At 46.1% G+C, this 27225-nt stretch overlaps 2 protein-coding genes across 2 annotated transcripts in view; one reads left to right on the plus strand and one right to left on the minus strand.

Moving 5' to 3' along the window:
- Positions 1-14042: 14042 nt before the first annotated feature.
- The window catches only part of MYORG (myogenesis regulating glycosidase), a 50747-nt gene continuing 37564 nt past the window's right edge, over positions 14043-27225 (plus strand). The window contains exon 1 of the mRNA XM_078674706.1: positions 14043-14102. The gene's annotated coding sequence lies outside the window, so the exon portion shown is untranslated. The remainder of the gene's footprint in view (positions 14103-27225) is intronic.
- LOC144820094 (zona pellucida sperm-binding protein 4-like) lies at positions 18442-23085 on the minus strand. Its single transcript, XM_078677742.1, has 2 exons — positions 22438-23085; positions 18442-19578 (listed from the first exon to the last, which is right to left on the minus strand). The coding sequence occupies exons 1-2, from the start codon at positions 23083-23085 to the stop codon at positions 18451-18453; spliced, it is 1776 nt and encodes a 591-aa protein (XP_078533868.1). The 3' UTR covers positions 18442-18450.

Below are 27225 nucleotides of genomic sequence, written 5' to 3' on the forward strand. Positions count from 1 at the left end.
TAAAGCAGTGAGGGACTGGCCTGCCATGCACTCTGGAACTGACAGATTGCCCAGGTTGGAGGGACCAGTGTGTGGGCTGATATATTTTAATTTTGGTTCCGTCACGGCCCATGGGACCAGGAAACCGACCCGCACACTGGCCCTTCCAAGCTGGCCCATCTGGCAGTGTCCGAGTGCCCGACAAGCCAGTCCATCATTGACTTAAAGGGGCCAGCAGGTGAGTGATGTCACAATAGGTCTGAAAACATTAGCAGACTTCATCAAACAAAATAACATTCTGGAATGCCTGCTGATGGTGATTATTAGAGATGCAAGACGTTGTAAGAATAAATGTCTTTCTTTGCACTGGATGGTCTTTTTTTAGCAGGTGGGTACATTTAGTATAAGCCGGTAGTCAAGTAGTATTTAGATCAAAGTTGACAGGCAGTCAAAGGTGATGTGTTGCTGGAAGATGGTCAGGCATTCATAGAAAAGCTGGGCACCTCATTGGCACCGAAAGGGAACTAAGATATAGATCATAGAGTATGTATATTTACTTCATGGATTATGAAAATTAGGATAATAAAAATGAACAATGCATGTGTTACGTTGTGTAAAAAAAATGTATATAGAAAGCAGGTAGAATATATCTATACTACTATTATAAAGAGAGAGCTGGAACCTTTGAGGCGGGTAATCTCAGTAACCACAGCACCAATCACAACACCCAATACAGCATTGGAAAGGGCAGTTGCAGCAGAAGGACATAGGCTATGCAGACGCCCACCATATACATTTAAAAGGTAAAATAACCGTGCCAGCAAAGTAGTCCCTTGTGGGCGTGGGTGGGGCGCGGCCTGACGACAAAAAAACAAAGCGTTCTGTAAACGTTTGCGTTGTGCTGTGGGCGTGTGCTGGTGGCGTGGCAAACACTGGGGGCGTGACATGGAGCAAAAGCCTTCAATGGGCGTATGCGCCTAACAAACGCTGGGGGGCGTGTGCTGGGGGCGTGACATGGAGCAAAAGCCTTCAATGGGCGTATGCGTTAAGTGCGAGGCGCGCACAATTGCCGTTACGTTCCGCACGTCATGTCATGTGTGTCGTACATACAAAATATTAGGGCGCCGGGGCCACACGCGAATGAGCGTGCCTGCGGGGACAATTACTGGAAATCGCGCCACATTCTAAAATTAGGATACCAATCAAGCACCTGACCGTATGCGTTCAATGGGCGTCTGCGTTTACATGAAGGCCTGGTAAGTAACCCTTCGCTCTACTCCCTTGGGGGACTGCCCATTGTCTCACACATACTGGGGCCGAATGCAGTGTGTGCCATAGCCTGGGTGCGTCTGAAACACACTGGGGGACGGAGAACGTCGGAGTGGGTCCTAAACAAATAATAAGACATATATATATATATATATTGGGTCGGGACCAAAATCTGGCATGCTTCACGGCACTTCATTACCTCCAGGGATGGATAGTGTCCGGTACCCGCCTCTCTAACAGGTCGATCAGAGCAGTTGAGGTATTTTGCCTCTATCTGGGTATTTTGCTTCGTGCACTTTGACCCCTGCTCATTCCTATTCCTGTGCGGGGGGCTGAGGCGGTACGAGGGGACTCAAGGAGAGACTTTATTGACTCAGGACTTTTGTGGAGGGTCTTGGTATTCTGCTTTATTTCTGATCCGCTGCTGTTATTTTAACCAGCACACTCCCCTCACTTCACCGACCCGAGCTGCTTTGAACATTAAGCTTCCTGGGAGTTGTAGTCCGAACAATTTTGTAACGCCTTGCAACAGGTGAGCAGGATTGCTTTTGGGGGAGGAGCGGACCAACGTCATCTACTGAAGAGGCAGCAAGGCGAACACTTACCATGACTTTCCTTTCTTGTGTTGGGCGCTGAAGAAGGCGCAATGCCGATAAGCATCCGCTGCCACGAGAATCGTTCTGAGGAAATAAAAGCCTTTCCAACCAGTTCTCCTCTGGGCTTCTGCTTCTTTTTCGGAGGGAGACTGTGGTTGATATAGATATATATATATATACTACGAAGCAAGTACCAGTCCAGTATATATACCTGGATAAGGTATATTGATGACTTGTTTGTCTTGTGGGAAGGAGACCAAAACTGTTTGTCGGAATTCCTAAAGGATCTAAACCACAATGACCAAACTTTAACATTTACATCATCGAGCAGCAAAATCAGAGTAACCTATCTGGATGTGGAAGTTTTTGTTAAAAACCAACAATTCTGTACTAAAATTCATAGGAAACCTACCGCCACTAACAGTGTTCTTCACGCCAGTAGCAGACACCCTGAACATTTAAAGTTGAGCATCCCATATGGAGAGATGCTCCGCGTAAAAAGAAACTGCTCTGAAGATGAGGACATAGAACAAACTATTGAAGACACTGGCTTAAGATTCTTGGCAAGAGGATACCCTGTGGAGATTGTAGAAGAAACAAAAATGGAAATCAAAGGAAGATCTCGCTCCACATTACTGGAAACATCGGAGAAGGTGGACAATGAAGAAACAACTCGCATCATCATGGATTTTAATTCAGAAGATCGAAGTTTGAAAAAAATCATAAAGAAAAACTGGAAAATCCTGATGTTAGACAACTCATTGAAAAAAACGCTTCCACCAACTCCCCAAATAACATACAGAAAGACAGCTTCACTGGGTGATATCCTCACACAAAGTCATCTATCCACCATAAATCCAAATAATGAGATAGGCAAAAAAGCATGGCTAACAACACCTGGCTTTTGGAAATGCTCAAAATGTAAAGCCTGCGAGCACGGTAAAAGCACTCTCTCATATCAGTTGCAAAACGGAAACAAAGAGAAAATTACTGATCACATAACGTGTGAATCCACATTTGTAGTTTACGTCCTGCAATGCCCATGCCATAAACTATACATTGGAAGTACAATCAATAAATTGAAACTACGTATTTTACAACACTTAAGGGCAATCAAAAATCAAGATCTTGCGTATCCAATGGCCAAGCACTTTCTGGAAAAACACTCCAGTAACAATCAAGAACTCAAATTCTTTGGTGCAAAATTGATAAAACCAAATGAAAGAGGAGGAGATAGAACTTTGGATTTAAGAAGAGCAGAATCGAGGTTCATTTTGGCACTGGGTACAGAGAATTCTTTTGGACATAACTTGGATGCGGAACTACATGTGCATCTGTAATTTTTGGGATATTACGTGCAGAAAATGACGATAGGAACATTACACAAGTGGATAAAATCAAAACATGATGTTAGGGTAAAGCATATAGAAGGATTGAATGAAGCTGATAGATTTACTCTTTGACTTTATGTCATAAAACAATCTTGATTTTTTTTTTAAACCTGATACTCCCTGTGCTTGCCTCATGAAAGTCTACTTTAGTTTGATTAGAGCTCAGAGAGTGTAATACTTTGTCCTTCCTTCGCTTTTTTACATATGCAGATAGGAGGGTTATATTTTGTATGAGAAAGGATATAGGTTTGGTCGAAGAAAGGAATGCGTTTTTGCACACAAGAGCTAATTTGCACATAAAATGTTTACATATGATAGTATATACGATCTCTTGCACAAAGCACATGGCACTTTAATAGTAAATTTGCTGATTGACCGAATGTTTTAGATAACTGTTATCCTTTTTCTCATATTCCCTACCTTCCACCCCATCTTTTCCTGGTCCTAGTATGAATTTTACTGTAAGGTCTTAGGATTATTATTGGGAATGTTCTGCACATGATACCCATATGTTCGAGGCATGTGGGCTGCTAAATTCATATCTGATGCATAGATCGCCGCCTAGTGTTGGGTCCGGATGATTGCACATTGTTGTCCTGGAAGAGTCTTCGAAGTATCACGAGATAGGTGGCTCCTCCCCTGGACTACAGTGCGCATGGGCATCGACTCCATCCCCAGATAGTTTTTTTCCGCCATTGGATTCGGATGTGGTTTCGACGTCTCCGTGTCGGAACCGATAAACTTTCATCTTAAGGCCAAAAGGCCTTCGTTACCTGTGTCGGTATTGTTTGCGTACGGTCTCGAGCGTCGTCCGGCTCTCTAAGCCGGATATCTCCGGAGTCGAGTAACTCCTCGAACATCGAGGCCTTCTCGTCGCAGCAAGACCCGACGAACTTAACATGGAGCGGAGCCCGTTCAAGTTCTGCCCCGTCTGTGGATCCAAATATCCACACATCGATGTGCATCCGGTCTGTAATAAATGCCTTTCGCCGGACCACAACAAGGAAAACTGCATGGCCTGCTCCAAGTTCAGGTCCAAGAAGACGCTCAAGCTTTGGCGCGCGGTGCGCCTTGAGGCCCAGCGAGCGAGCCCGGCACCTGACAACATATTTGGCGACCCCGAGGAGGAAGGCGATAGCCATCATCTCCAGATTTCGCCACCGTCGACGGAGGTCCTAACCGATCCAGAGGAATACATCGGAGGTCAGGCCCCAGACCTTGAATACGTCGAGGAGGTAGGGGACGACGAAGAAGTTTATGGGACCGTGGAAGATAGCTCAGAGGAGGAGCTATGCCTCGAGGTCTACGTTATTGAGGCTCAGGTCACGGGATCGCCACTCGGCCTTACCCACGACCATGCACCGCTCTCCCCGGCCCCGCCTTCTGGCCCGGCCACGGACATTCAAGCGGAGCCGCCATTGCCCGTATCGAAACCGAAACCTTCGGATCCTACGGGGCACAAGATGGCCGACGTTCAGTCGAAAACGAAACCGAAACCTACGGACTCGACAAAACCTAAGATGGCCGACGTCCTACAAAAATTAACAAAGCCTGCTCCTTCATCGACTCCGTCGCCCTCCGGCCCACAAAAGTCGAAGAAGGCTGTTGAGTCGACAGCGCCGCAGAAGGTGCACAAAGAACCCTCCTCCAAGAAGGCCGTCCACCAGCCGTCGACCACGGTTGCTCCGGCGCGGACACCTAAACCTCTTGAGACGCCTTCGGGCGCTGCTACGGACCCGTCCGGTAAACGCACGGCCGACCCAAAGCCGACTAAAGGCCACGACCCAAAGGCCGCTGGCTCAACGCATCGGCACAAGGATGCGGGATCTGCAGCATCAGCGCCAAAGCCTTCAACGGAGCCCCGAAGCATTGCGGCTGAAGATTCGTCGACGCCAATACCGTCGACACCACACAACCCCGACGCCACCGAAGATCGGCCGTCGGTTCCGAAACCCTCTGCCTCCTTTACGAAGCAGGTTACTGACTCCCTTAAACGTATAAAGGAAAAGGCATTGTCGTCCACGGCTTCCACGCCATCGGCTTCGAAATCGGTGGACACACCTCAGAAGTCCTCAAGCAAGCTTCTTTACACTCTGCCACCAAAGGTGGCCCCAAAGGCCTTCGCAACCACGTCGGTGCCAAAACCGTCGGATCCGTCCACACCAAAAGGCCTCTCGGATCCATTTCTTGCCTCTGAGGAGCAATCTGCGCATTGCATCGATGCCCACACAGGGAAATTGACCCTTTATAAAAGGAAAATCACTTCCCAACCACTGGAATCGTATGTTATTCCACTGAAGAAGAAGAGGCCGGCACAAGACATTCCTTTACTTGTTGAGCCTATTCTGCCACCACCGAGAAGGAGTCCATCGCCTTCCCCAAACCAATCAGGAGGGGATGATGACCAACAGGACCAATACAATTTCCCAGTGGACAATGACCCTGATGTTCAGCAGGACTCATATGGCGACGCTGGGGACCAAAGTGGGCATCAGGTGGTACATGATCCACAAGGCTTTGGGGCACGTACATCTTCAACGGAGGATTCTGCTGTATTTAATGCTTTACTCGAACGGGCAGCAGCAAATCATAATGTGGACATGCATGCTGACCCGGTAGAGGAAGACTTTTTATTTGACACTTTCTCAGTCTCGGAGAGAACAGTTAAAATACTTCCTATGCTTAAAGGTGTCCTTAAACATGCCCCAGAGATCTTTAAGGAACCTACCAGGGCAAAGGTGGTGAACCCACGTATCGAGAAAAAATACAGGCCAGCACGTGGAGATCCTGCATATATTCGAGGACAGTTGCCCCTGGACTCGTTGGTGGTCGCAAATGCCCGCAAGAGGGCAAACTCCCAAACAACGGGTGAAGCTCCTCCCCCAGACAAGGAGTCGAAAGTGCTTGAGGCATCGGGCAAGAGGGTGGCAGCGCAGGCTGCCAATGTATGGCGTATCGCAAACACGCAGGCACTATTGGCACGATACGATAGGGCGCATTACGACACCCTAGAACAGCTCCTTCAACACCTACCTGATGAGTTTAAAGAAGCAGCCGAAACTCTCATACAAGAGGGAAAGCTTATCTCCAACGCTGCAATAAAGTGTGCACTTGATGTGGCAGATACAGCGGCTAGGGGGATTAACACTAGCGTCATGTTGAGGCGACAAGCTTGGCTTCGCATATCTGGATTTAAGCCTGACATCCAAACTACAATCCTCAACCAGCCCGTCAATCCTGACACCCTGTTTGGTCCAGATGTAGACACCACCCTTGAAAAAATTAAAAAGGACAACGAGACTGCTAAGTCCATGGGGGCGCTTCAGTCTCAACAATTCAGGGGAAACACTTTTCGTCGCTCAGGAGCACGTGGTGTTACCAGAGGACAATTGGGTCAACAGACACAATACGCGAGCGGTGGTGCACAATCCTCGTACCCCAAGCAGGGTAGAGGGGGTTACAGAGGTAACAGTGCCAAGGGCAGAGGCAGAGGAAACAACAACTCCCGCTCCTCTGCCACCAACAAACAGTGACTCTCTGTCACTGCCCCCCGACCATACCACTCCGGTCGGGGGGAGACTCCAGCAGTTCCTGCCAGTCTGGACGTCCATCACCACGGACAGGTGGGTGAGAAAACTTATCCAGTACGGTTACTGTTTGGAGTTGATATCCACTCCTCCCAACATTCCCCCAAGACACCGTCCTATGTCGGCAGAGCACTTGCACTCTTGCAGCAGGAAGTACTGGTGATGTTGCAAAAAGGCGCAATCGAGCTCGTGCCAGTGGAAGAGGAAGGCACGGGGGTCTATTCCCTGTACTTCCTCATCCCAAAGAAGGACGGATCCCTCAGACCAATTCTGGATCTACGCCCCCTCAACATGTACATACTGTCAGAACACTTCCACATGCTGACACTGCAACAAATCCTTCCCCTGCTCAATCAAGGGGACTTCCTAGCAACCTTGGACCTCAAGGATGCTTATTTCCACATACCACTCCACCCATCCCACAGAAAATACCTCAGGTTTACCATTCTAAACAGGCACTATCAGTTCAAAGTCCTGCCCTTCGGGGTAACTACTGCCCCCAGAGTGTTTACAAAGTGTCTGGCGACAGTGGCGGCGCACCTCAGGAGACAGAACATACATGTCTACCCGTACCTAGACGACTGGCTTGTTCAAGCAAAGTCGGAACAACAGTGCGCCACGGACATGTCCCACACTATTCAGCTCGTTCACAGCCTGGGGTTCTCGCTACACTACCCGAAGTCGCACCTTCAACCAGCCCATGTGAGGCAGTATCTGGGCGCGACAATAAACACCCTGACTGCTATGGCTCAGCCAAACCCAGTCAGAATCGACAGCATTCAGTCGCTGTGCCAAAAATTCAGACCACAACACTCCCTCCCAGCGAGAGTGTTCATGCAGTTGATAGGCATGATGGCCTCCTGCATCTTCATAGACCCGCACGCGAGGTTGCACATGCGCCTGCTCCAAGAATGCTTGGCAAATCAGTGGACACAGGCTCAGGGACAACTGACAGACCTAGTGTTGGTGACCGGTCGGGCATACAACTCTCTGCATTGGTGGAATCCACACAACCTTTGCAAGGGCCGACCGTTCCAAGAGCCAGTGCCACAGATAATCCTAACAACGGACGCATCTCTCCAAGGGTGGGGAGCCCATGTGCTCCACTACACTGTGCAGGGACTGTGGTCCACCCAGCAGCAGACGTTGCACATCAACTACCTGGAATTGATGGCAATCTTCATGGCGTTGAAGTCCTTCCAAGTACATTTGTGCAACAAAGTCGTGTTGATCCGGACGGACAACATGACAGCCATGTACTACATCCAAAAGCAGGGAGGTACGCACTCTCCACAGCTGTCTCGTCTGGCTCAGAGCATGTGGAAGTGGGCCATTCAGAGGAACATCTTCCTCATGGCAGAACACCTCCCGGGAAAGGACAATCAGATGGCGGATCTGCTAAGCAGATACAGCCATCAAATGCACGAGTGGGAGTTACATCCATCAGTACTCCACCCGTACTTCCAGCAGTGGGGTCATCCACAGATAGACCTGTTTGCCACAAGGGAAAATGCAAAATGCCAAAGCTTTGCCGCCAGGTTCCCTCACCCAGAATCGCAAGGGAATGCGATATGGATGAACTGGTCAGGCAAATTTGCGTACGCTTTTCCCCCAGCGCCTCTCATTCCGCTGGTGGCAAGAAAGCTAAAGCAACACTCGATGACTCTCATCCTGGTTGCTCCAATATGGGCACGCCAACCATGGTACACCACGTTTCTAGAACTTTCCGTGGTACCGCATCAAAGGCTGCATCTCACATCCCGGCTCTTGACGCAGAACCATGGCGACATTCAGCACCCAGATCCGCAAGAGCTCAATCTGGCGATCTGGCTCCTGAAGTCTTAGAATTTGGCTACCTCAACCTGCCTCCGGAATGCATGGACATCATCCGGGAGGCACGTAAGCCCACTACCCGAGCTTGCTATGCAGCTAAATGGAAGCGGTTTGTCATGTACTGTGCAGACAACAAGATCAACCCGCTAGATGCATCCATTCCTAACATCATCTGCTATTTGTTACATCTTTACAAATGCAATCTAGCATACGCTTCCATTCGGATACATTTATCCGCCATAGCGGCTTATCTCCAGAATAGGCAACACCTCTCTGTTTTCAGAGTGCCTGCCATTAAAGCCTTCCTAGAAGGACTAAAGCGAGTCATTCCTCCAAGAACACCACCAGCTCCAGTGTGGAACCTCAATGTGGTCCTCACTAGGCTGATGGGCCCACCTTTTGAGCCGCTGCACTCCTGCGAGATTCAGTTTCTCACATGGAAAGTGGCTTTTCTCATTGCTATTACTTCGCTCAGACGTGTTAGTGAGCTGCAAGCGCTCACAATCCAAGAGCCCTTCATACAAATACATTCCAACAGGGTAGTGCTTCGCACTAACCCCAAATTCCTTCCTAAAGTGGTGTCACAGTTTCATCTCAACCAAACTATTGACCTGCCTGCATTCTTCCAAAACCCACAAACAGTAGCAGAAAGAATGCTTCATACATTAGACGTTAGGAGGGCGCTAATGTACTACATTGACAGAACACAACACTTTAGACAGACACAACAACTTTTTGTTGCCTTCTCAGCACAGCACAAAGGCAACCCCATTTCCAAAGCAGGAATAGCCAGATGGATTGTTAAGTGCATTCAAATCTGTTATCAAAAGGCTAAACACACTTTACAATACCCCCAAGGGCGCACTCCACACGCAAATTGGGGGCCTCCATGGCTTTCCTGGGGAACATTCCCTTAGAAGACATTTGTAGAGCAGCCACATGGTCTACACCACACACATTTACCAAACATTACTGTGTGGATGTGCATTCAAAACAGCAAGCAGCTGTAGGACAGGCTGTTCTCAAGACACTTTTTCAAGCTTCTGCAGCTGGCACGGGCAACCGCCGTTAATGGAGGGACTGCTATGTATTCTATGCATCAGATATGAATTTAGCAGCCCACATGCCTCGAACTGAATATGCTACTTACCAGTATGCATCTGTTCTTGGCATGTAGGGCTGCTAACATTCATATCGCCCGCCCTCCTCCCCGGTGCCCGTAGCGGCTGCAGATACTCTCTCTATATTCATCATTAGCATGGACATCCTTTACACTGTTTCACTCCATCTCTGCCACAATGGCTAAAAACAATCTGGGGATGGAGTCGATGCCCATGCGCACTGTAGTCCAGGGGAGGAGCCACCTATCTCGTGATACTTCGAAGACTCTTCCAGGACAACAATGTGCAATCATCCGGACCCAACACTAGGCGGCGATCTATGCATCAGATATGAATGTTAGCAGCCCTACATGCCAAGAACAGATGCATACTGGTAAGTAGCATATTCATTCCGTTTTTTGCAACTTTAAATCTATATTTTAAAACAAGATTTTAAGATAAGAGTGACAATGCTTAAATGAAATACATAATTGCCTCTCTTAAGATAGGGTACTTTACCGATATGCTCTCTTGCCTGTAAATGTGTGCACAGAAATGGATGCTTGAAATGGCCACTGAAAAATAATAGATTAAACAGGGTTAACAGTCTAGTCTGTTTTTAAATGAAATGAAGAAGTGACTTTTGCACTTGTCACTTTAAATGGACCGTTTGGACTGCGGGACTCTATGGTCCAGTTGAAGGCAATCGCCGAAACGCGTTGACCGTCCTCCTTGTCTGCACGATGGTGTTATGTAAATAAAATGTCAAACTATATATATATATATATATATATATATATATATATATATATATATATCCATGCTTGTATGCAAAGTGTCTTTATCCATCTATCTATAGAGATAACGCAGGAATAAAGGAGGCGGTGTAAAAACTAGACCGGGGTGGGAAATGTATATACCATATTAGAACATTGGAATGTTGGGAGCTCCATTTGAAAACAATGGAGTGCTCTGGGCTTATAATGGCTAGTATAAGCCTGGAGCTCCAACATTCCAATGTTTCTTTGTTTTGAAAACAATGGAGAGCTCCGGGCTTATAATGGCTGGTATAAGCCTGGAGCTCCAACATTCCAATGTTTCTTTGTTCGCAGGTCTGGCTGTGAACAAAGGCTTCAGGGAGCCTGAGGGGATTCCAATGCCCTCGCTCTCCCTTAAGGCTTTGTTCTTTTTTGTTAAAACATTCTGCCCTCTGGTGGCAGAATGTTCTAATAGCCTTATAGCCCGCAATAGAGGGCTATACCGGCTATTAAAGTCCCTCTCCCTTGTTAAAGGCACTTGCCTTCGGCTCGGTCCTTTAACGCTGGAGAGGGCCTTTAATAGCCGGTATAGCCCTCTATGGTGGGCTATAAGGCTATAGTAAAGAGGACTAGTGGTACTGACACAGGGAGCCTGTACAGACTAAACCTCAGGAAGCCAGTACTAGGTATTGAATTAGAGGTCTGTATAGAGTGCAGTATTCTAATCAGGCTTCACCAGTAGACAAGCCGAAGCTTTAAGATCTTGACAACAGTAGCCTGATTGTGCACCCACAGTCTGCAGAGCCGTTAGACTATGGCTTAGTGTTGTAATACAAAGACCATTAGCCAATGTGTATAATCTATAGATGGTTTATTTAAGCTTAGTTACAAGGTGAGTTCTAGGAAAGTAGGTAGATGATAACAGATAACCCCACCAGGAGCAGCCTCCCTGCTGGTCAGCCTGCATGCTCCAAATGACTCTCAGTACATCACGAGGCACCTATGCATTCTGTGACATCACCAAGCATTCAGCATTCCACTACATCACCAAGCACTCCAGCACTGCAGTGAGAAAGAATAAATACCAACACTCACCACAGATACAAACCAATATAAATTTCTGAATGATAGCCCCTGCGGGCACCGGCTCCACAGTACAGTGCAAAGCAGCTACCACAATCACGCACACGGTTGACAGTTCACCTGCTGCAATGATGATTTACTGGCCAGACTTGCAATAATCTGTAAATGATAAGCTGACAGTTTCTGATACTTCCGTGCAGTTCGTTGATCCTGTAACATGCTCCACCACTGTCATTATCGCTTCTCAATATGTCGACTGCACTTACAGCTCCAACTGGCAGGTAGTTTCACATGAGAACTGTTGAGCCAATATTCATTTAAGACAACAGGAAGGAAAGAAGATCAAATGGTTCTCCCTCCTCTTTTAATGTACGGTAATACCGAGTTATTAAATAACTTTAACGATAAAAGTGCAGTTGCAGTCTTGGCACACAGGAAAAGATACTTGCCTACAATAGTTCATGAAATCCATTAATGGCAATAAGCTCAAACGCCCCAGGCTGCATGCTGTCCAGGTGATGAGGGGCAATGGTGGGCACTGGTGGGCCTGATCATGGTGTTGCTTATCCTTCAGGTTTGTTTGCTTAGTTCCAATCTCTCCAGTAGGTTCCTTCATTCCAGTATCTTTAGCAGGTTCCTAACATTACATAGTCCACAACACAACGCCAAAATGTTGTAATGCAAAATCCATTAGCCAAGGTGTATATTCTGTAGATCTATTTAAGCTTAGTTGCAAGGTGGGTTCCAGTTAAGTAGGTAGATGATAACAGCCCCACCAGGAACAGCCTCCCTGCTGCTCAGCCTGCACACTCCAACTGACACTGAGCACATCACCAGGCTCCCAGGCATTCCATGAGATCACCTAGCATTCAGCATTCCACTACATCACCAAGCACTCCAGCACTCATCCTAGCTGAGTAGTAGGGAAGGTGAGCCAAGGAAACACTTAGGCTCCTGAACCGGGCAGAGTGACTCTGAAAGTAGTCAGCAGGTATATGTTAGTCACTGGAAGATGTGGATGGTGCAGAGGCAAAAGTGTTGGTTAAAAAGCAATCCTTTCATCTCGTTGTGTGAGAGAGTTAATGGAAGGGTGGCTAAAAGGTGGGTAGCAGTCCAAACTTTTGGTGCACAGCCAGAGGAAGATTTTTTTCAAGGATGATTTTTTTCTTTAAATGTATAAGAGCTACAAAGATTATAGGACTTCCCAAAAAAACTGTCATAGACTCCTGCCCGTGGTGAGTCAGAGTGGAGTAGTTTGTGTTCTAAACCCTGATCAATCCTATTCCAGAAATGAGTCCGGCTACAGCATAGAGAGTGGCTTTGAGAGGGGCAAGAGGAATATCCTCACTTCCTAAGAGAACTGAAATACCGTACTTCAGTCTGGGGAAATGCAAGGCTCCTACCACATCAGCAGTAGTTGGGATTCTTGGCGGTTCTCAGGAATTTGGGTATTTTTGATATATTTGTGTAGGTTGAGATGACTTTTTCGAATGAATCCAAGAGATTTGGAGCTTTCTATGCTCATTGGGGCACATTTCAAGATGTTCATAGAGTCTAGCCAGTTCAGAACCACGAAAGAGGAGTAGTAAGATGAGATAAGCAGGAATCCGCTTGTTACCTTTAAATTTGAGATGGCGAGAAGTCATCCAGGATTGGTTGTCATTTAAAGTCTAAGTGAGGTCGAAGATATCGTCAAGGGAAGGCACGTTTAAATAAAGTTGGGCGAGCATTTTTATGTTGGTGCTGTAATTTGTAAGAGTCTCTTATTATGTCACCAAGAGACTGGGTATATAAATTAAAGATCACAGGATTGAAGTATGGAGTTTTTGGGGCATGTGGAACAATCCTTTGACGTAAAGGAGTGGGGTTCCTAACTTTATTTGTTGCTCTTGATATGTAAGGTATGTTGGCTGGATTCAGAGTCGATCCAAGAGAAACAATGAGTGATGCTTTAATCATTTTTTGGCTAAGCATTTTTGTTGAGCCAAGTTAAAGAGGTGGTAGAATGCAAACATATTGGTGATGTGTGATAGGTTTCCATTCATACTGCTCAGGGCTGGTATGACTACCTCCAAACAAAAGTGCTTGTATAAAGAGGATATTTCGAAGTCCTAAATTTACAAAGTGGTCTTCTGAAACCTTTCTTTTAACCATTCCAGGAGCAAAAGAGAGATTTGTATAAAAAGGGGAGGGTGCCAGTGGTACGCTGAAGTATGGCCATCAAATTTGAAGGATTTAGGCTACAGGTGGAGATAACTTTCAAGCCTGGAACTTTTAGCATCAATATCTGGTAATTGAGTTGGTAAAAAAATGACGCCAAAGTTTGAACAATTAAATGCCACTTTTTCTATGGCTTTCTAAAATGTTTCCTTCTACACTTCGAGTTGCTCAACTTTCCTAACTTGGCTGCCTTTTTTCTCAGGGGATCAAGGCTTTACACAGTCATCAGAAACTGCAATTGAACCAGTGCTGATTGAGAAGCGCAGTCGGGACCAATAGAGAAACGGTAAGAGTTTGACAGAAAGGTCATTCATATGGGGCCAGGGTTGGCAGCATTCTTTCTCTCTTTCTTTCTCTCTTTCTTTCTCTCTTTCTTTTCAGGAACATCCACTGAAGAGAATGTTACATAAAAATGCACATATTGGTTTAACCAATACTCATTTATTTACATTTATGGTTGAGCATTTTCATATAGGAAGCTGAGATAGGTTAAGCAAAATTGGGGAATTACTAAAAGGTGGAAGTAATTCCTCGCAGAAGAAAATTAGATCAAAAGACTGGTCTCTCGCTGTGACTTAAATATTGAGCACACCCTCTATGCGGTGAGAAGGTGGCGGGGAAGTAGCAATTTGTTGGGATGGTAGATAGGCATTTTGGAAATGGAAGTCGAAAGTAACTGGTTGAAGAGTTTGTATATTCCAAATAGATGAAAGGCAACCAGGGAGTAATTGGCCATGCCAGCAACCAAACTTCAGCGTAATGAGTTATTCATACCCTACGTAAGTGACCCATTGTAGGGCTTTAGGCCTAGTGGGTCTTTTTTTTTTATCTCTGCAGGGTTTTAAATGAGGCAACGGTAAGATGTTGGTAGAAAGTCAGGGAAGCATTAAGCCAGTGTCCACTGATAGGTTCTTTCAAGGAAGCACACGTTACAACATTACTTATACTTGAATAAAGCAATAACAATTCGTTGGTTAGGCAGGGACTCTGCAATCATTTCATTGACAGCCCATACAATAATACTTTGTAGAGGTGTTGGGAAGAAGTGAACTAGATGTGTGTAACACATGTTGGCCGAATTTAAAACTAAAGGAAGATATCATTTTGCAGGCTAGTTGTTATAGGTTTAGTCCAAGTAAAAATAAACTTTTTAATGTTCACTTCCCTCAAAATATACTTTCAGTGGATGTATAACGCTGTTGTTGAGGGACACCGCAGGAGAGTCCACCTGAAACTTCTGTTCTTTACTAGCTAGGGTCCCCTTGCAAGATCTTTATAGAAGCAGATTTATAGTCAAAAGATGTTTAAGCACATTAGCACAGTATGTTCACTCCTAGCACCCTCAGAATGAGAAAAAAGTGGATGTGGCCTAATATTTTATATATAAGTATATTTACATACTATTCTCTTAGGAGTAGAAAAAACAAAGTGCACTCGGAGCACATGTATTAATTGTAAACTAAGCTTTTATTTCTTTCATACAATATGCAGTAAAATCCCAAAGCTGACATGTTTCTATCATTCGGTTATGGTCACCAGCCTGCTCCTCTCTGCCAAAGTTCAAACAGCTTTCATTGTATGGCTTCTATCATATGTTTACTACTCAGCCACACACAATATGCAGGAGGTCTTTTGTTGTCCTTTGATGGGTTATGCCATGATAGTCTTACAGTTTTGTATATTTGGTTTAGAGTAATCCACTTATTTATGTGTTGTGATTTGAGCATTTATATCCCAATTCTCAAACTCATTTATTGCAATCCTACGTTATTCCTGATTTGTGCTTCATTTATGTACCAAACTATGGGTTGATTTTCATCAGATGTTTACGGAGGTTCATCATACCTGGGCAAAGTTATTATTCAAGGTGTTCATGAAGTTCTTCATCCAAATTATGACCTGGTAGTACATTTGTACTTAATTAGTTACTATATCTTGATTTCAATTGTCTAATCTTTGTCACTTTGCCCCTTTCTATTTGCTAGGACAATCTCAAAGTATACTAATGATGTTGGGTCTCTGTTATGACCTCTCTTTTTTATTGGCTTGCCACAGGATAACTGTAAACTTTGTGTTTTATAGCTTCAATATATTCTTGAATTCTTTCCTGAAAGGGACAGCGAGTGCTGCTGACATACCTCAGTCCACAGGGACATAAATCATATAAACAACAAAAGTGATTTTGCTTGGTATTTTTCTTTGATTGTCAGCATTAAAATGTTATGGGCTTAGTCGTCCCTATCATAAAGGAAAAGGTAATGTGATATGTAATCTCATCTGTTAGATGATTTACATTAGTAATTGCATCAGTTTCATTAAGGGTGAGGGGATGAGCATTGCTTTTGGTGGGCAAATTAAGATTTGCGTGGCAGTTGCGCATGTTATGGATTGTGCTTTGAACCATAACTTGCGAACATCGGTGTTTTTTTGTTGTTGTTTTTTTTAACACGTTGTGAATATATTTCTGGCTGTCCAGACCACATAACAGCCAGTCACACAGGCCAAGGAAAGATGTAAAGCAAAAGTGTGTTTGGGATGAGGGGGTGATGGGTGTTCACCCCCTCCCCCCACTTTCCTGGCATGGCCACACACTTAAAACACAGGAACTGGCAGAGTGTCTTTTACATGCACGTCGTGCTCAAGGGTAGAGGGTTTTGTTTTCTTTCCTTCCTGGCATTGTCTAAGGGTGTGAGAGGGTAACTTCAGTCCAAATCCAAGGGCAGCATGGCATTTTTGATTATCCCGGGACAGCTGACTGCTGCCCCAGTGCCATTGCATCCTCCATTGCTGAATTACAAGTGTGTTCTGTCCCATTCCCCCTTCTGTCCACTGGGGTAAATGGAATTTAAAATAAAAGAAAAGGTGGATTTGCAGCTGGCTTCCCTCTTCGGGGTGCCTGGGTGTGGCAGCACAGCTTACAGCAGTCCAAGCATTCTATCCACATTTAGCAAAAAGATCACACCGAGCTGAAGCTGCCCTGGTCCTCTGCTGCATGCAGCATTTCAATTCTTTCTTGGTTCTCACCAACGGGCAAGATCGGGAGCAGGCAAAGAGACACCCCTTGCTCTTGAGTACGGCCATGGGGGGAAGGAGAGTTAAATCTATCCACCTCTTCTGGACAAGGCAGAGAACAAAGTGGCACATACCAACCGGAGTCTTTGGAGGGTAGGGGTAGCTAGATTTCATCCCCGCCTTTTGGCAAGGTGGGGGCTGAAAGGGACTAATGGGCATTCCAGTGTGCACGATGGGGGTGGATCGGGGCGGGGCCTAGAAGCGCCTCCCTAAGATGGCTGTGTCTGTGGTCCCAGTGGCTCTTTGTCAGGATGCCTTGCCCTTTGCCTTCAGTAAGTAGGGATGGAACTAACGGGCTGCTCCTGCGGTGGCCTGTCTGGGGGTTAGTCTAAGACTCTGTCTCCTTTTTTACATTTAGATTTTACACAATTCTAATTGTATACATGGATCTTTCTGCTACCGCACTGTGACCCTTGGTGTGGCAGCTTCTCTTCTGGTATATCAGGGGACCATGCACATCGTTAGTTCACTTTTTGGAATAGACAATATACTTTTATAATTAGGATTAACTATAGAAAGTGTTATAATCAATGGACCCTGTTGCCTTTACTCCCTACCTATAAAAATTATATCCTAGATAGCTTGTCTTCAAATACAATTTTAGCCGGAGAATCAGGCGGGTATTTTCCATACAAGGGTCCAAACCGAAACTGCAGAGTGATTGGCAGTAGTCGTTTACATGGCTGGTGACGGTGGCTTTCTGTTTTTAAAACTTGTTGGCCAGTATCAATTTCTAAACCATTCCCGCTAACTCATTTAGAAATGGCAGGCAGTACTAATATTGGACTAATGCCGGTCTTTTAATTGGAAAAGAAGCTGATAAAAAAAGAATCAAGTGCTGGCTGGCCAGCAGTAACATTAACTGCGTTAATATCTTTATTATCGTTGCCTATTGTGGTGTCGGAGAGGATTATTGAGTTGTTGGCCCACATCAGTAGTAATCGATGAGCCTTCTCAAACGTCCCTTTGTCAACTAATCGTGTTAAATAGCTTTCATTTAAAAACATCGACCTCCGCTTCCTTGGAAAGTTAGATAAACAGCCACTGGCAATGCCAAAAGGTCTGGCTTATGAATGAAACTGCCTTTCATTTCATTGATGGACTTAGCCACTCAATAAGTCATCATACATGCACTCTATCACTAATCTTTTCACTCACTCAGCCATCAACTGACTCCTTCTTGCATTTGTGCTCTGACAGTATCACAAAACATACGCTAACTTTACAACATATGCAAAATAAACCAAAAGAATACAAGTAGAAAAAAGAAAACATGCTGTCATCTAAACATGGTATTTAAAACACAGAGAACCGGGGGTCTAAAGAGAAGCCAAATCAATAGGCTCAAAAGGCTAGGACTCCTTACCAAATGAGTCAGGATACAAGTTCCTATGCAGCCTATAAACAGGGAAACAACAGTAGACAGAAACAAAGACACAAGTGATTGTTGGTGAGACTCATAAAAAAGTCAATGGATTCCCATCAAAGTGTTGTAATGATCAATTATCTCATTTGGTCATCCAAGAACTGGGATGGTATGTCTCTTTTTAAAATATTTATTTTCACTTTTGCATAGTCCCAGCAAACACTGCTTGCCCAATTTTCCTCCAGCACAGCACAGACAAGGCAAGAAGTGTGACAGCCATGCCTGTGGCCACCCCTGCAGCAACTGGGAGCCAGGTGAGCAGCAAAGGCGCAGAGGTTGGAAGAGGTGATGACCTTATCTTCTGGTCCACAATAGGCTTTCCCCGCAGAATTAACGGTCCAGGAGAAATTACTAAATTCATTGGCTTGTCTTCAACCAGACGCAAAAACCTTTTCTGTCTTCCTCTAGGTGGAGGGCACAGTGGGGTACACTGCTCTGCAGCAGTAGGATGGCAGACAGAGGCCGCGCAGAAAAAGTAGACCTGGTCTCCATGGCTCAAAGGAGATGTAAAATCCACGAATGTGAACGCAGCTGCAGTGAAGCGACTGTAGTGTGATGGAAATTGTATTGAGGTGTCCAAAGATACAGTGGTTGATGGGAGATTGTCTCTAGAAAAGGGGCACCCATCTACAAGTATTGGCCATTGAGGCTCCTGACGAGGGTTGGATGTCGGACCTGCCCAGCACTGATCCAGGACCAACCGCAAGCTTGGGTCTGTCCGCTGAAGGAGCCGGACCTCCACAAAGATCAGATCCCGCAGGACCTTCACGATGGGGTACTCTTCCTCAGTGTAGTAAGCACTATACAGAGCATCTTTGGCAATCCTCATCTCCAAACGAAGAGGCCCAGATTCAAAGATGTTCTGGGGTGGAGGTAAAGGGAGGACCTCGGCCACCGCCTGAAGGGAGTCACTGGTGGTATAGCTGCAGCGGACAGTTAACGTGAATGCAGTGTCCCTCGTGATAGACCCATTCTCAGAGTGTTGTACATCAATGGCAGACTTCAGCGTATTCTCATACACAATGCGATCACTTAGCATCTGGACAATGGTGCCACACTGGTGTAGAGGGAAACGGAACAAACGAAAGGATGCAGTCGCGACCTTTGGCTGGCAGGCAGCACCTCCATCTGCAAAGTGGGCTGTATCCAAGCGGATAGACTGGCTCACAAAATTGCGAGAAATGACCACAACAAAGAAACCATCAGGAGTACATAGAACTGTGGCTTTATTGCCATAGTGGTATGTCTCTTGATCATTGAGACTCTTTCCATTCCCAATGTATCGGTATAAAATGGGTCCAGCCCACAATCACTTTCTGACCATGAGAAATGAAACTATATGGGAACACGTGCAGTGCAAAAGCAAAAAAGGAGTGGTGAATGAAATAGGGTAAAGAGACAGAAAAGGGATTTTTTTATTTGAATATTGACTCTTCCCCTAATTAAAACCAAGAACAGTGCAAAAAGGCAGTTTCAACAAATAACTGCGGACGGGCCGACATGTTTCAGCCGACAGGGAAAGAGATCCCACGGCTTTCTTCAGGGCCTCTGCTCTAAAAAATCTTGCTACTGCATAAAGTGATAAAAATCATTTACAACAAAGGATATAAGTGAACAAATCAATTTCAATAAAGGATATAGGTAAACCAATCAATCCATGTTTCTATTCCTCCGTGTCAAATAGTGTGTCTCACATCTACAAAACAAACATAATGAGTTCTACGTTAATGTTTAACTGTGTTTCACAATCAGGCGTAAGCTTATTCTGAATTATAGATTCTTTTACTCACCCAGTTTAACCGGGGCAGGCATATGCTTGCAGTAACGAAACTAAACACAGCAGCGGGTGTCCGTCTTGCACAGGTATTGTTAACTGTCTATCGTTCTATTAATGTTCCAGCATGGCTGTCACGTTTAAAACCAACGTATTGGTCACCTTGAATTAGTGAAACAATGATACACTATGTACAAAAGCATTCCAAAATGGTCTCTTGATTTAGAGGAAGTGCCCACATGGAATGTGGCACACTTCAGATGAAATAAGTGGCAAACAAGAAGAACCATTATCATTGCCAGGAGCACTGTACTGTTCTCTTAAACATGCAAAATAAAGGAGAAGCAAAGTAAAGAAGAACATTTTAAGTTAAAGGACTGACCAACCAGCCCTGACACAGAGGCACACTCATTTTCAGGTGGATGTGTACAAGTCATCAGAAAATGCTGTCATTCACAGTGCAAGAGAGACTACGACTGATGTTGTCTGAACCATTACCCTGCTGTAATATGCTGTCATGGATTGTAGTAGAGCATAAATGATACTCAGTCAGACCAGTGGCAGAACAGAGCTGACCTAAAGGCTATTATGTATCTATGTTGGTATATATTTATAAATATAAACAGCTAAGCTAGATTCAATAAAGATTTCTTATAGTGCACATTTTCTACCCCTAGGGCTTGTCAGTGGCAGTAACCAACACAAAAATCTTTCCCTACAAAGGTAATCTGTGACAATTCATGTAACAAAATACCAAGCTGTATGCTTTAATACAGAGAAATAACAATCCACCCTTAAGTGCCTTTATTTTCACCTACGCTTTCACAGTCAATATAAAAGTCCTACTGCATTTATCATAACTTTTCATAATAAACAGAGCAGACCTGTGGCATCGAAAATCATTTTTCCCACTGATCCAATTTGTGTCTCTAGCTGATATCACCGGCTTGTCATTATAACCTACTGAGGCCTCCTGTACTGAACTTAAGCTTTCCGACAAGCAAACAATCAGGCATATAATCATAAAATTACATAGCATACAAATTTACAGGTGGATAAGCAGAATACTGTCTCTCTAAAGACGGCCTAATAAGGATTCTGACAGTTCATCTTCCATACCCACAGTTTGTCAGAGTGAGTAGACAGCACATAAACCCTTTCCTAATACAGTAATCTCTGAGATTCCATGTAACAGAATACCTATCTGTAGGCTTTAATGCAGAGTAATAAAAAACTGACAAGATAGTTTATGACTCTATTGAAGTCTTCGTAGACCAGTTCAGTTTTTATTAAATTGCCTTTTTTAATGCTGGTGAGCCGATGCAGGCAGATCATTCTCTCAACAGAAATAATTTCCTCTCTTGTAACCAAACTGCAACCTCTAAACAACCGTAGCCAATAAATAACTTTGTTTAGAAAGGTTCCCCATTTCTTTTTACTGCTTGTTGCTCGCCTTCAAGAGAAACAGTTTTATCATACCTACCGGTCAGTTGACTGATTTCTTTTGTGGTGGACAGCTCCCCTGCATTCACTCAGTTCATGAGCTATGGCCTGTGTTAAATGCTACCAGCCTTTATGCATTCCCGAACCATTGTAGGAAGGTGGTTATATTAAATAATTCGCTGAGCCGCAGGTAAGTTGCAACTGTGTTTATTTGTATGGAGCGCCGGGACAGCGCGCTTTCTCTCGGACCGGCTCGGCGCCTCACAAAATGGCTGCCTTCCGGTTCCGGTCTATCCCCTTCCGGTTACGGCCCTCGCGGTGCGAAAGCTAAACCGCCACTACATATCTCCCCCCTTTTAAACATTAACAAATTTAACATAAGTGGCACAAATAGTCTTACTAGATGTTCATGGCAAAGTTCTCAAACTTCTTAGGTATTCTCACAATGCGTCCCACTCGTGTTCTCACACCTTCTGTTTCCTTGCAGCCTCTCGGGGTCCTCGGGAATGTGTTCTGCTCACGCCTGTCGCTCATCTCACTACCTGTTCCATCCTGTCTCTCTTTGTTCCTTTCCTCCTCTTGTCCTTCCACTGGAAAATCACCTCCATTGGTTCCTTCCTCTCCAGCTCCACAATCTCCGTTCCCTGTCTTCTCCACTTGCTCTTCCTTCCTTCCAACTTGCTCTTGTACCCCCCTTCTGACTTCATTTCTCTGTGCTCCTTCTTCCATTCTAATCTCACCTTCTGTATCCCATTTTAGGATCTTGTTGCACTTCGCCATTCTGTCTTGCGACCACACCTTTCCATCGCTCAACAGCGCAGATCTGGTATACGGTTCCAGGACTTGAAGGGGTCGTGTGAATTTGCTTTCTCCCTTCCTTTTTAATGTGGCTACTTTCACCCTCACCCAGTCTCCCTTTTCCAGAGACACTGCGTGCACATTACGTCTCTTGTTGTAATGCTCTGTGTATGTCTCTTGTGCTCTCTCAAGATTTCTTTTCACAATTGCAGGGGACCATCTGCTTTGCACTACCATCTGTCTCCACGCTACATTGTCCTTTGTAAACGGCTCTCTTCCCCTCAAAATTTTAAACTGACTGTAGCCTGTACTTCCAGGTGTGATGCGGTACGCCCACAGCATTTTGGGTAGTTCTTTCTCCCAATCCTGCCCATCACTTATGGCTGCTTGGATTGTCCCCATTATGACACGGTTGAACCGCTCGGCCAGTCCATTTCCTGCTGGATGGTATATGGGAGTGTGTTTAACTTCAATCCCATTCCTAGACATGAACGCTTCCCATTTGGCTGGGATAAACTGTGGCCCATTGTCACACATGATGATCTTGGGGATTCCTTCCTTCACAAAGATCGCATTGAGGAACGCCAGTACCACTTCCGTGTCTACAGATTCTCTCACTTCCACCTCGGGACACTTAGAGTACCTGTCCACCAACACTATGGCATATTTCTGCACCCCCTCGCTGTTCAAAATGGGACCTATTATGTCTATGGACACCATTTCCCAAGGGCTGCTGGGTACAGGAAACTGACCCATTTGTGGTCTCACCAGGATCTGTGTTTTGTCTGCTTTGGCACACGAGTCGCACTCCCTCACGTACCTCTCCACCTGGGCATCAATTGCAGGCCACCAATACGCTTGTCTTACCAAGGCCTTCGTTCTCGTTATCCCTTGGTGTCCTTCATGTAAAATCGCCAACAGGTGTCCTACCAGGCCTGGGGGGGGGAACGACTTTGTCTCCTCTCATGAGGAATATGGGGTTTTCTCCCAGGGAAAGTTCTTCCCTTACTTCCCAGTATTTCTTTAATTTCTCATCTAGGTGTCTTTTCTCAGGCCACCCATGTGTCACGTATCCTTTTATGGCTTCCAGGTCTTCATCTTGTTTGTATGCCTCGGCCCACTCCTGTTCACTTATCACCTGCTCCACATCTTGCATGGTGGCTACCATGTACCCCTCCCATCCCGGGGTGTCTTGTTCTTCCGCCTTCTCTTTGGCAGCCGCTCTGCTCAAAAAGTCTGCAACTTTGTTCCTGGGTCCTGGCAGGTACTCCACCTCATACACATAGTCCAAGAGCCTCAATGTCATCTTCGCTATCCTTGGGGTGGCATGCGCATGACCACTTGAGGTCAGTACTTTTATCAAAGGTTTGTGGTCTGTGCGAACCAAGAACATGGCTCCCCATAGGAACTGTCTGAAACGTTCCATTGCCCATACCATCGCCAGCATTTCTTTCTCAATGACACTGAACTTTTCTTCATTCGGTGCCAACGTTCTGGAAGCGAAACAGATGGTGGATACTTCCCCCACGGTCTGACCTTTGCATCAACACCGCTCCTAGGCCACGGTCGCTGGCATCCGTAGTGAGGATGGACTTGGCTTCCTGGTCAAAGCCCTTGAGAGGTATGGCTTCACTCATTTCCTTCTTCAAGGCCTCAAATTCCTTTTGTTCCTCTCCGCTCCACTTGAATCCGTTTCTCTCTTTTAATAGTTGACGCATGTGGTGTGTCTTGGTAGCGAAATTTGGGATGAGTTTACTATAGAATTCCGCCATGCCGAAGAACGACCTGACATCTTCCTTCTTCTCTGCGGCCGGCGCTTTCCTTATCGCTTCCATGTTTTCTCTCTTTGGTTCAATTCCCTTCTCGCTTATTTCATGCCCCGGGTATGTCACTGATGGCCTCCCAAACTTGCATTTCGCCCACTCGGCGGTTAGGCCATTGTTTTGTAACACTCTTAGAACGGTGTGTACTTTCTCATTGTGCTCTGGCTTCGACTTCCCCATTATAAGAATGTCATCTTGGAAGTACTGAACTCCCTCCACATTTCTAAAAAGTTGGTGCATTAGTTTTTGAAACACCCCGCTGCTGATGCCAATCCGAATGGCATTCTCACGAATGTATAACTCCCAAAGGGTGTAATGAAGGACGTGAGGTGGTTGCATTTGAGGTGGAGTGTCACTTGATGGTATGCCGAGGACAGGTCTACTGTTGAAAACCACTTTATTCCTTTTGTCCTCGCAAGCATTTCGTTGATGCGGGGAAGGGGGAATTTGTCAACGAGAATGTTTTTGTTTAGTTCCCTGAGGTCTACACATAGCCTCACTCTGCCGTTGGGCTTTTGCGCTACCACTAAGGGCGACAACCACTCTGCACTTTCAATTGCTTCAATTACACCTCCCTTCACCAATCTGTCCAATTCTTCTTGCACTGCCTCTCTGCAACGAAAAGGGATGTTTCGGACCTTGTGGCACACGGGCGTGGCTCCTTCCTTCAGTCGTATCATGTGCTTGAATTTGGCCAACTCTCCAATCCTCCCACTGAACACTTGGGGGTATTCTCTTTTCCACGCTTCTTCTCCTTGTCCTTCTTCCGTGTCCATCAACAACACTTTCTCTATTCCTCCAGGATTCAGTTGGATCCCTAGTGCACCTTGATCTTTCCACCCCAGCACCGAGGGTCCTTTTTCCGCCACATACAGTTTGCAATTCGCTCGCCGCCCTCTAAATTCGAATGGTAACGGGCAGTACCCCAACATGGGTATTCTTTGTCCCGTGTAGGTGACTGGTCTCAGATCCATTGGCCTTAGTTCTTCCTTTATTTCTCTCAAGAACTTCTCTTCCCACACTTTTCTCTGTACTATCGTGATGGGAGCTCCGGAGTCTGCTACTATTTCGACCTTCACGCCTCCTATGCTCATGTTCAGTATTGGTTTGCTGGACCCCTTGCAGTCCACGTCCAGGATTTGGTCGTCTATGTATAAGACCTCCTCCAAGTACTCTTCTTCAGCTTGTCTCTTCTTCCTCTGGAGTGCCTTGGTCTATGTATTTGACTGCCGCCCCTCTGGGCTTCCGCCTGCACACTTTTTCAATATGTCCAAACACATTACAGAACGCACATCTCGCTCTAAATGCTGGACACACTTTGTTGTTTCCTAAGTGTGAGGCGCTTCCACACCTGTAGCAACTGGTCCGTCTCTCTCCACTCGCCTCCTACGGAGCGCTCGCGTTCTGCTGGCCTCGCTTGGTGTATTGTAACCTAGGTGGTCCTTGTTGCTTGGTTTTGTCTCCCTTGTTGTGCACCATCACTCTGCACACTGTTTGTGTGCTACCTGCTTCTTTTCTGGCTGCTTGCGCACATCTTTTAGATATCTCCGCTTTCTTGACCAAGGCCCAAACTTCTTTGAGAGGTGCGTCGCCATTCACCCACAGCTTCTCTTGCACTGTCGTGTTGGACGTATGCATGATAATTTGATCCCTTACCAGATCGTCGTGCAGGTTTCCGAATTTGCAGGTTAGGGCTAGTTTTTGTAGCGCCGCGACGTATTCATCTATGGTCTCTCCATTTTCCTGCTTCCTCTGGAAGAAATTGCTCCGATCTATGGCCACACATACCACTGGTCTGTAGTGTGTGTCCAAGTCCTCAATCGCATGCCGGAACACATCTGTGTCTGTCGGATCTCTCGTGGCTTTTACCAAATTGTCAAACACCCTTAAGCCCTCTGGTCCCAGATTGTGCAGGAGATGTTTTCTTCCTCCCCGGGCTGGTGTATTCTGCGTCACTCTCTTCCTCCAAAGCTTCCAAGTAATTCAGGAAGTATCTCTTCCAGTCCTCCCACGGCATCGTGGGTTCTCCCCTCTTTGGGAGGAAGGGCATCATGTTTGTGAGGGAAGTGGACAGTGTCGCCATTTTCTCATTTCCCCTCAGGGCCTCCTGGGCGGGAACGGTGCGGTTGGGTGGGCTGCCTGGTGCTTGCCTTGCGTCCGTGTCGTCCCCCTGGACTTGTCCGCTATTTGCGCCTCCTGCAGCACCCCTGGCATCCAGGGTTGCTTGCTGACCCGCATTGTCCCTGGTGCTAGGCTCCTCACCTTGTGCTAGCTGATCCGCCAGCTTTTCGCGGTGGTGGTGGTGGCAGTAGTTCCTGTGGGTCCGCAAGCCCCTTCCCTCCTTCACTTCGCCTTGGGTGGGGCTCCGATGCTGTCCCCTCTGGTGCCTTTTTACCAGTAGAGTGCTGTCCCCCCAGGTTCTGTCTTAATCCCAGGTGTGACCACCCCTGTGTATACTGGTGGCTCCTTGCTGTGCCTGCACGGCTGATTTGCAGCAGTCCCTCCTGCTCTTCGGCCTCCTGCGTCGCTCTCCGCCCTCTGCCGCGCTCCGAATGTGTCTTGCTGTACCCTGTGGTGGCTCGCTCACCTTCCGAATCAATTGATTCATGTATTTCACGTTTCAGGGCTCTGTTCGGCGTGTGCACGTTTTCGACCATATTTTTTTTTCGTTTTTCACACCGCCGCGACCCGCTTCGTCGCCATTGTAGGAAGGTGGTTATATTTAAATAATTCGCTAAGCCGCAGGTAAGTTGCAACTGTGTTTATTTGTACGGAGCGCCGGAACAGCGTGCTTTCTCTCGGCTCGGCGCCTCACAAAATGGCCGCCTTCCAGTTCCGGTCTATCCCCTTCCGGTTCCGGCCCTCGCGGTGCGAAAGCTAAACCGTCACTACAACCATCTTTCACTGCTTCTTCGGCAATTTCAGTTCTTTGCTCCCACTTAATTTTAGCACTCTGGCTACATCCCACAGGTCCACCCATGCCACCCCACTTATAATGACTTTCCATGCAGCCACATACCCAATAGGTTTCTTCCTAATAAATGTGTGGTTACTCTCCAGACATTGTCTTTAT

Source organism: Lissotriton helveticus, chromosome 2_1, assembly GCF_964261635.1.
Source record: "Lissotriton helveticus chromosome 2_1, aLisHel1.1, whole genome shotgun sequence".
Lineage (NCBI taxonomy): Eukaryota > Metazoa > Chordata > Amphibia > Caudata > Salamandridae > Lissotriton > Lissotriton helveticus.

Bases quoted from the DNA above. Each gene is read 5' to 3' on its own strand.
- LOC144820094 (XM_078677742.1), bottom strand. From the start codon at position 23,085: ATGGGTCAGTTTCCTGTACCCAGCAGCCCTTGGGAAATGGTGTCCATA. The intron at 19,579-22,437 runs GTGAGGGTGAAA...GGGAATGGAAAG, and splicing joins CTCTGGAAAAGGGAGACTGG to AGTCTCAATGATCAAGAGAC.